Source organism: Gigantopelta aegis, chromosome 4 (genome assembly GCF_016097555.1).
Source record: "Gigantopelta aegis isolate Gae_Host chromosome 4, Gae_host_genome, whole genome shotgun sequence".
NCBI lineage: Eukaryota > Metazoa > Mollusca > Gastropoda > Neomphalida > Peltospiridae > Gigantopelta > Gigantopelta aegis.
This window is the reverse complement of record NC_054702.1, coordinates 63,478,189-63,488,308: the sequence shown is the minus strand read 5'-3', so window position 1 is coordinate 63,488,308 and position 10,120 is coordinate 63,478,189. Positions and strand designations below refer to the sequence as shown.

The 10,120-nt window shown below is 35.8% G+C and overlaps 1 protein-coding gene across 1 annotated transcript; it reads right to left on the bottom strand.

The window, feature by feature from the left end:
- Window positions 1-3,592: 3,592 nt before the first annotated feature.
- Window positions 3,593-7,969, bottom strand: LOC121372176. Its single transcript, XM_041498459.1, has 2 exons — window positions 6,267-7,969; window positions 3,593-5,829 (listed from the first exon to the last, which is right to left on the bottom strand). The coding sequence occupies exons 1-2, from the start codon at window positions 6,917-6,919 to the stop codon at window positions 5,643-5,645; spliced, it is 840 nt and encodes a 279-aa protein (XP_041354393.1). The 5' UTR covers window positions 6,920-7,969; the 3' UTR covers window positions 3,593-5,642.
- Window positions 7,970-10,120: the final 2,151 nt, after the last annotated feature.

The window sequence follows — 10,120 nt, the reverse complement described above, 5'->3', positions numbered from 1 at the left end:
CATTGCCAATAAAACTAAATTTGTGATAGTAAAACCACCAACAAAAGTGGACAAATCAAAAACAACACGGTTATCTAATAATTTTAAAACAAGATGTTTAAATAATCATGAACGTACCTTGTTCTTGTGTAAAATACAAGTAGATCAGTTATTGCAAGGTTGTAAAGGTGATGCCAAGGATCCAAATAAATGGGGACAACAGACTGTACACAGCATTTCAATATTTATAGTACAGGTACTATTACACATACTCAAGAATCACGTTGGTCAGTAGAGCATTAGCATCATCCACTCCATGTCATATGTCAAGGGCAAATAATGACTATGAATTCAGCAGTTAAAATTTGAGACACTGATGTTCTTGAAGAAAGAATGATCCTCATAAAATGTTTTGTTTTGTTTTCTAAATCCACATCAGAAATTATCAACAAGTTACAAGGTGGATAGAAAATAAATGTGGCATAACAGGTTTATAGATTACTTCCAGTACATCAGTCATTCCACTTTATATGTTTGGACTTGAAATATTATTTTTAATGATAGAATGAAATCTATAGAAATGATCCATTTTAATGTAAGAATGAATAACTTGTAAATGATCAATGTCAACCCAAATAAAACAATCACATGTATGTCTATTCCGGATGAGATATTCACAGAACAATAAAAAAAAATTTACATTCAAGATCCACTTTTGTTTTCCTTTCTTATCATTCATATAATTAATTCTTCCACATCAAACTGGCAACTGTAAAATTGTCCAAGTCACAGCATATTCACCGATCAGTCTCTAATCCAAGAATGATTGTCAACACAGGTTCCTAGTGTGTTTTCACCTATTTAAGGAACACGAAACTTGCCTGGGTTTAGTGGGTGCCACCTGTTGCTCCACATTTGGAGTACGTCTGACCTAAATGAACCAGCTCATAACTGATAGCTAGTCTAGTCAGAACCGTTTCTTGCTGCTCATGAACTATAATAGTGGCTGCAAGAGCCATAACTGTCAGGTCATGGAAAGTAGGAAGAAGTATTTTAGAAAGTTTATTTTTGACCTTTTACCAAGGAGGTTTCCCACTTTTCTTACCTGACACTGATGGTCTTACGGTGCCACTACGTATGTCACCATAGCAACAACATACTTGATTGGTTTAGTATAAGAAGGGAATAAAAGAACAGTAAATTAATAAGTTTTTTGACATAAGTAAAACAAGTATAAGGAGAATAGACTTATCATATGTGCTTGGTGCATGAAAATATTAATTTCTAATGCTTTTCTTACCAATAGATAACAAAAGAATGAAATGTACATGTATAATCCATCTGTAAATTTCAGAACATAAGACAAGAATCCCATTGTCACCAGGGGCATATCCAAGTATTACTGGTGGAGGGGAGTAAATGTATTACAAAATAGCACAGTGGACCCACTTTTAAGAAAAAGTTTGTTTTGTTTAATGACACCACTAGAGCAGTGATTAATTAATCATTGGCTATTGGATGTAAAATATTTGGTACTCTTACACGTAGTCATCAGAGGAAACACTCTACATTTTTTCTAATGCAGCAAGGGATCTTTTATATCCACTTTCCCACACAGAATAGTAGGGCCAATACCATAGCCTTTGATATACCATTCGTGGTGCACTGGCTGGAACGAGAAATAGCCCAATGGGCCCACCGACGGGGATCGATCTCAAACTGACTGCTCATCAAGCAAGTGCTTTGCCACTGGGCTACATGCTTTAGGTAAGGGTGGTTTACTACTCAAAAGAATTTAAGGGTCAAAAATTTATAACCAAATAAGTTTCAGAGTGTATTAGATTGATGATGTAAACTACACCAAATTTTTTATTTATTGTTCCATATTTACAAAAAACCACAAATAAACGCCACTGTATACAAGAAAGTCACATGACATGCTGTCAGAGTTGAAGGTTGTCAAACATGGATTTTACACATTAGAACATTCGTTTAATAGTGTGTGAATCCACCCGTGGCGCGAATACACTCGACACATCGTTGCCTCATGCTGTTGATCAGACGTCTGAAGAACTCTTGGGGAATGGCCTGCCACTCTGCCATAAGAAGTTGACCCAGATCATGAAGGTTGGCCGGAGGGGCATGGTTATCCGAACTCTCCTGCCTAATTCGTCCCAGGCTTCTCTATTGGGGCCAAGTCAGGCGAATATGCTGGCCAGTCCATCCTGGCGATACCTTGTTGTCTGAGAAAGTCCGTTACCACCCTGGTGCGGTGGGGTCTGGCATTGTCATCCTGCAGAACTGCCCCACCGCCAATCTGCTGAAGGCCTGGGAGAACCAACGGCCGGATAATCTCATTCAGATAGCGGATTCCATTGAGATTGCCATCCACCACATAGAGGGGGGTCCTGTGGTGGATAGAGATGCCGCCCCACACCATGACGCTGCCACCACCGAACCGGTGACATTGTCTAACGTTAACGTCAGCGAAGCGCTCCCCAGGACGTCTGTAGACACGAACCCGACCGTCGTTGAACTGGAGACTAAACCTGAACTCATCAGTGAACATCACTCAACCCCACTGAACACGTTGCCACCGCAGATGAAGCGTGCACCAGTGACGTCTGGCCGTTCTGTGACGTGGTAGGAGTGGTGGTCGAACAGCCTGGCGACGGCAGCGTAGATTATTGGCTCTCAGACGATTGCGTATGGTTTGATCAGACACTCGAGTTCCAGTCGCAGTCTGCAGATTGTCACGTGATGTAGCGGTCCTCTCTATTTGTAGTGCTTCGAACAGAATTTGTTGCTTGGTACCGTTGCCACAGTCGGCCAACGACACTCTGACTGACACCAAGTCTCAGAGCAACATTTCTTTGCGTATTACCATCCTGAAGCCAAGCAATAGCCCTTCCTCAATCTTCGATAGTCAGTTGAAGTCGTACCATTGTCGAATTTGGAGTGTGCACCGTACACGAACGCAAGCTCCAATTATACGGAAATTCAGCATTGGGAACATGGAATACACGTGCAAAGCGTGCAAATGAAGCGCTTTGTGAAAAAGCAAGTTATGGGCACTTAGCAGACTTATATTTCAAAAACGGTAATTGCCGTCAGTGTCATTATTAAATTCGAGCCCTGAATAATGTGCATGAATTCAGGCAGCTGTGGGTTTTAATCTTTGGCTGAGCATGAAAAACAATTATGAATTTAAATGTATTATAAACATGTTTATTATGTGAAATGAATTTATTGAAAATAATGCTCAATTAACACAATATTTGTAGAAGGTGTCATTTTGGTGGAAGAACAGTTTTAAGTGTTCACTTTGCTTCTATCTTTCTATACTGATGGAAAGAAATAAGAGAACACATGGAATTGTAGACTAAATTTAATTTACAACTTAATCTTAAAGCTTGTTTTTTTTAATGACCCCACTAGAGCACATTTATTTTATTAATCATCAGCCATTGGATGTCAAACATTTGGTAATTTTGACATATAGTCTTAGCGAGGAAACCCGCTATATTTTTCCATTACCATAGTAGCAAGAGATCTTTTATATGCACCATCCAATAGATAGGATAGCACATACCGTGGCTTTTGATATACAATTCATGGTACTGGCTGGAATGAGAAATGGCCCAATAGGTCCACTGATGGGGATCGATCCAAGATTGACCGTGCGTCAGGCGAGCACTTTACCACAGGGCTATGCCCCCCCCCCCCTCTCAATTTACAAAGTCTACAATATAATGTCTGATTTTCATACAAAGTTGTAAAGTGAGATTGAACATCAGTAGTGTCAAATTAACTAGTTGCAGATAATAATAGCCCAAAATATACCCTCCACCAAACTATACCCGGGGTATAAATTGGATTAGCCCAGAATATACCCCGGGGTATAAAACAGGCTTGCCCAGAATAGATCTCTCTAGTCTGTATTTCAATGTCCAGAGTTGTTTTTTCCATAATTTATATATTTTGGGATAGAATATCAAAATATCTTCTAACATGACTAATCTGTGATAGTTTTATTTTTATGAAAGCACTAGTTGCTTTTCTTTTAAAGTGTTTATTATATTATTTATTTATTTATTTTGTATACAGGTTAGTAATAAAAAAATGAGGGTTAGGGGTAAAAAACAGGCTAGCCCACTTTAACCCTGGGTATAGTTTGGTGTGGGTATATTTTGGGCTGTTACACCGGGTAGTAACACAGTCAACTTCCTGACACTGTGGACTGAGAGTTTTGGTTGCAGTCTCTCTTTGTGTGATCCTTTATTTCTTTCAGCCAGTATATTTACAGGTAGCTTCTTAAACAGTATAGTTGGCTTTTAATATTACATGTCTCAAATTGTCATCATCAATATCTATCATTTTCCCTGTCGGTGACATTTTAGTGGAAATTATTAATACATTTATCATCAATTATGCAAAGAATGATAAACTGTATCAAATTGATCAAAGCAGTTCAGATGCAATGCAAATATTTGAAATACCATAACTAGCATAAGCATTTTAAGGAAAATACTAATGTTATTAAGGCACTTATAAAGATGTTTATAATTTTTTTTTAAATCTTATTATGATGAGAATATGTCTACAAAATTTGTATACCATGATTAAATAAAACTACTAATTGTTTTTTTTAAATAGCAGAAAGTTATTATTATTATTTGTTTAATGTGGACTTAATAAAACAGGACAGCACATTCCATTCATAAAACTGTTGTTGAAATAGAGGCAAAATAGATACCAAAATTGAAATGGGAATGGGGGGTGCATTATAAGGAATGTGGGACCATGGCAATCTTACCCACTGCTCTAGCTTCAGGAATTGTTTTTGTATGATTCTACGTCTAGTATGACAGAGACAGGTAGGTAAAATGATGTGTTAAAAATATGCATTCACATGTAAAAGATAAATCAATCTCCATTGAGGTAATTTGAAACATGGACCCTCAGTATGAAAGTCCAGCAATTGAGCTAAAAGGGAAATTCCCACTAGCTACAGCCAGTAGGAGCACCTGATACCAACACAACTACACAAATGGCTGGACAAAAACATGTAGGGACAGAAAGAATGTCTAATGCTATGAACCTTATGCATGGTCATGAGTAACCCTCTGTTGATTCTGTTAAAAACATTCAAGCTTATGCATTGATCAGTTGAATGTACATCAGACCTCGGCATTTAAGGGCGGGGGGGGGGGGGGCTATCTCGCTCACCATCACTCTCGCTCACCATCACTCTCCTAAGACTAGATCAAGGAGAGTAATATTTAGCTCCCTTTAACATGTGAATTTATATGGTATCTATACAGGGGAGTACCACTTTTTGGGCCAGGAACATTTTTTTTTCTTCCTATGGTGCTCACATAGTAGAGATCTTATCATATGCATTACTTTCATGGCCATACCAACTTTTAATTGTTTCTGACGCTCCTGCTATATGATATTATCATAAATAGCTCCTCATAATCAGAGATTGGGAGCAATTAATCACTCCCCTCAATGTTTTTTACTTCGAGATCAGGTACAGGTACATATATGCAGTATTTCTTAAAACACCACAAATTAGTCAAACAACAATAAGTGAATGATGATCCTGAATGTTTTGCTATGTAAGATTTAATGAACTGGTTCTTGTTCTGTGTTAAGTACTAAGGAGGCTCATAGTCTGGTGGAAGTCCTATTCCTGCCTGCAGACATTCCTTACGCAGCTTCCATTCCTTGAGTTGAAGGATTTTCATCTTTACGTGGTGTTCTTTCATGGCCATCTGAACATAGGGGTCATCATCTTTTTGGAGACTGCGTTTCTCACCTCTTTTGATTATTGGGTATGTTGTCCTTCAATAAAATAAGAAGAATGTTTCATGAAAAAATGTACTGTACACATGAATAAAATTTAGTAAAATTGTTATAGAAATGGTGCCAATGTGGCTTTAAAGTTGTATATTTGTGAGAAATCTTTGTTACTATAATATATTTCACATGAAAAAGGTTATATATGATGGATTTTTCATGAAAATGTTTTAAATTTTTAAATGGAGACCAACAATGTTAATATTGGTATTTCTGTGCTTTGTGTTTATGCCATTCCTATGTTTATAGCAACTATTTTTATTTTTACCAAGTTGGAGTAAGACAAGGTTAATAGTTTTAAAAATAATATTAACAAGAAATAAACAGTTTAATTTTTAAACACATTTTAGAAAATTAAAAATTAAAAAATCTATTGTTCTTCTTGCTTTAAAAATCTTCACATCAAATTAAATAATACAAACCTCTGAAGTGTTTGAACATTTTGAACATGGGTGATCTGTGGTGACTGACCAGATACTGAAGTATTTATGAAACTGATAGCACTATCATTGCCTTTCCAAGACGTGGATTCATCAGGGGGAATTATCTCCTCTTTGATCCTCAATAATGGATTGAACGACACATGATCCTGCTGAATCTCTGCTGGCGACTTATCTACAGTTATCTGATTTTGACAGTTTGAGTTATCTGCACTTGATTCATCTTCACTCTCATCATTTTCATAAATGTCTGCAGTCACAGAAAATGGCTCACCACTGGCCATGGTTGGGTAACCATTTGTCATGATTTCATAACTTTCATTCGCTTCTCCACTTGTATTTTGTGTCTTGATATTCATATTATTGCGACGTCGTATCTGATCTTTGATTCTCTTCCAGCACCCCTGTAGCTGTTTGATATCTCTTTCAGGAAAGCTAAAGTCTTTTTTGGAAATTTCTTCTCTGTACAAAACCATGACATTTTCCCACGCTTCGTGCTTTCGTTGAAGTGTGAATTTATCATATTCCTTTGCATCAATGTCTGGATTATCCCTGCACAGGTTGGCTACCAGCATTTTTTCCATCTTGCTGAAGTTGCTTGAACGGTTTCTAATTGCATAGGGTTTAAGACTCATTTTGATCTAATTTTAAAATGAATCGAAGTATCAAGATGTTGAAAGAATCAGCAACAAACTTTGTGATCTTAACTGTAGATAAAAATGGTCCTTGGTATTTATTTCTCCACTGTCCAACTGTGTGAATTAAAAATCTTCATATCCATTTGAGTGTAGTGATGAAAATTGTACATTAAATCCATCCACCTTGTTTTCATGAAGATCACGTTAATGTTTTGGAGGTTTTTTTTAAATCACAATATTTTAAAATAAGTATTAGTAAAAGTATGTTTAACATTTCAAAAAACAAATACTACTTTTATGTAGTCAAAAACATTAACATAGGCAGCAGTGTCTTTTTTAGACTAATTCATGCGCACAATAAGAAGTTAAAAGTCAAAGAAAAACCCCAATTAAAATCTCTACATCACAGTCGGTTAACAGCTTGAAGATGATGCTATTTATAGAATTGTTTCACACCTTAAGAGGTTAATATGTGGAAAATGTTAACAGATTTTTCCTTCCAACATTTAGAAATAAACCTCAGCTCTATAGTGCACCATAATGGGTTAACTGGTCACAAATCACACTTAATGGGTTCAGAGCAATGTTTATTTATAAACACATTAATGAAATCCAATGTCAATTGCAGTGTAGGTGTAGTAACCTGTGAGGTCACACATCAATCTTGCAGTTGCAACACAAGGGGTTAACAAGTTAAACTTTGTTGAAGAGATCACTATACATTTCTTGATCCAAGGTCTGAACAAACAAATTTCGCCCACCAGTTGTTTTCATAAATCCTGCACCAGAGCTGTCCAAGTTGTGTGTAGCTGGCTGGTCAAACAAAAAAGCACTGTTGCTACATAAGGGGTTAACAACATAAACCTTGTTTGATGGGAATACTACATTTCTTGATCCACAGTTACAAATAACCCACCTCTTTTTGTGTTTAGTTTGTTTCTGTTGGAAGAGCTGGTCTGTATGGTGGCAGTAGTATGCAGAGTGTTTTGTGTTTGAAAAACACACCACAAGCTGGTCACAAAGCTCACACACAGAGCAGCCTGGTCTGCAGACACCATAGCTGTAAACCAAGACTATCTGCAAAAGTAGGGCAAGCTAAACTCAGTCTATACTGGGAACAACAGATGCCAGCTCAGTGGCAGGCTAAAAATAGACTGAGCCGGCCCACTGATAAAGATGGTAACAGTTAGACAGGGTCTGGAAATAGTTTAGTAAGGCTGTCATTGATCTGGAGTAGAATTTAAACAGGTCTGAAGCAGTTTGGTCCATTAAAATGGGATTAGAAGGTGCCTGTCACTGTCATCCATCTGGTGTAAGGCATAAATTGTGTGTGTGTGTGTGTGTGTGTGTGTGTGTGTATGTGTGTGTGTGTGTGTGTGTGTGTGTGTGTGTGTGTGTGTGTTGTGTGCAGTGTGTTGTGTGTGTGTGTCCCTAATAGGTTTACATTAATTGTATATTTAGACTAATGAATGGATGGACAGACAGATGGACAAGATGGATGGATGGACTCACATACATACATACATATATACACTCATAATAATTTAGAATACTATATATATGCATGTGAAATTTAAATATTTCAAATAACCGAATGATCATTTTATTTTTATTTTGGAGGAATAATTTAGATTATAAGAAAGAAATACAAATTTGAGATCTCTAGTGTGTTTTTTAAAAATAATTTATTATCTGTTACTGAATGTTTGTCTGTCTGTCTGACTATTTGTACTGTACTGTACTGTACTGTACTGTACTGTACTGTACTGTACTGTACTGTACTGTACTGTACTGTACTGTACTGTACTGTACTGTATACATAGCAATGAAATATATAGAACTACAGAAACCATAAAAGTGATATTCAGTGAAAAATAATATTTTCACTGTATTTTAGTTACAGTGAAAATATAGAAATCATATTTATATTTTTGTGAACAATATCATGATTCAGTTATCTCTCTTGTAACTTATTGCAATCTGATTATAGAGGTCAGAGTCACTTCATCATTTTTACTTTTATTATTACCAATGCAACTGATTGTATTGGAATTTTTTTTTTAATCTAAACAAAAGTACCTGTAAAAAACATGGATGAGAAGTGTAATTTTGGTAAAATATCTGAAACTGATTGGGTATGAAGCCAAATAATGGTGACACAATATCCTGTCATTGAGTGTAAGTTAAAATTTTACTTTTTGTGTTCGATTCAAGAGTTGTTTTTGTTGTTTTTTGGACATTCACTTTATCAGGTATGTTTTTACAGCAGTATTATTAAATAATTAGTAATTTATTAATTAAAAAATGGTAAATTTTATTCATATTCCTTCTAAAAAGTCCATGGTCAAGTAAATTTTGACAAAACTTTCTACCGGAACAAATAGATAAATTTATATGATGATGTTATGTGTTTTCGATAGCATATAATTAACAAAAAGCAAAAGATATTGTCGAAAATTAGCAAAGATGTATATAATAAATAGACCATTTCATTTTGTTTTCTTCAAATACAATTTTTAGGTCAACTCCTGATGTGTGAAAACCACATTTTCACTCATTGCTTCGCAATTCGTGAAAATATGGTTTTCACATATCACTTGTTGACATATATAGAGATTATTATACGAGCTTGTGTGTCGTACTGATTTTACGAAACGAGTGTCAGGATTATTGTGTTATCCGAGTGAGAGCGAGGGTAGTACATGAATCCTAACATGAGTTTCGTAAAATCAGTATGACATACGTGAATGTAATAATTTCTTTATTAACCATATTATCCAAACTATTATTTTTATGAATAACAAGCTAGGACCATGTCAAAACATTTGAAACATAACTAACAAGAGATGAAATGACGTCGTTTTCCGAAATGATGTCATTTTTGACAAGTGTTTACACTGAGGAAGCCACATTAAGTTATGACATTGCTTCACAAAATTACATCATTCGTGATGGATGTGAAATCATTATGACACACGTGGGTCATACTGATTATATTTCCCTGAATATCTTGAACTATGTGGATAATAATTTGGTGTATTAACCCATTTAATATATTTTTGCTGTCAACTGGTTATTTGTTTTCGAGCCAACAAGACATGTATGTCTGAGTGTAATGTTTTGATAAGATCTAGTTAAAGTGAGTGACGTTAAACTAAATTTGTGTCAGTTGAAATGACATCACATTACCTCTGAAGT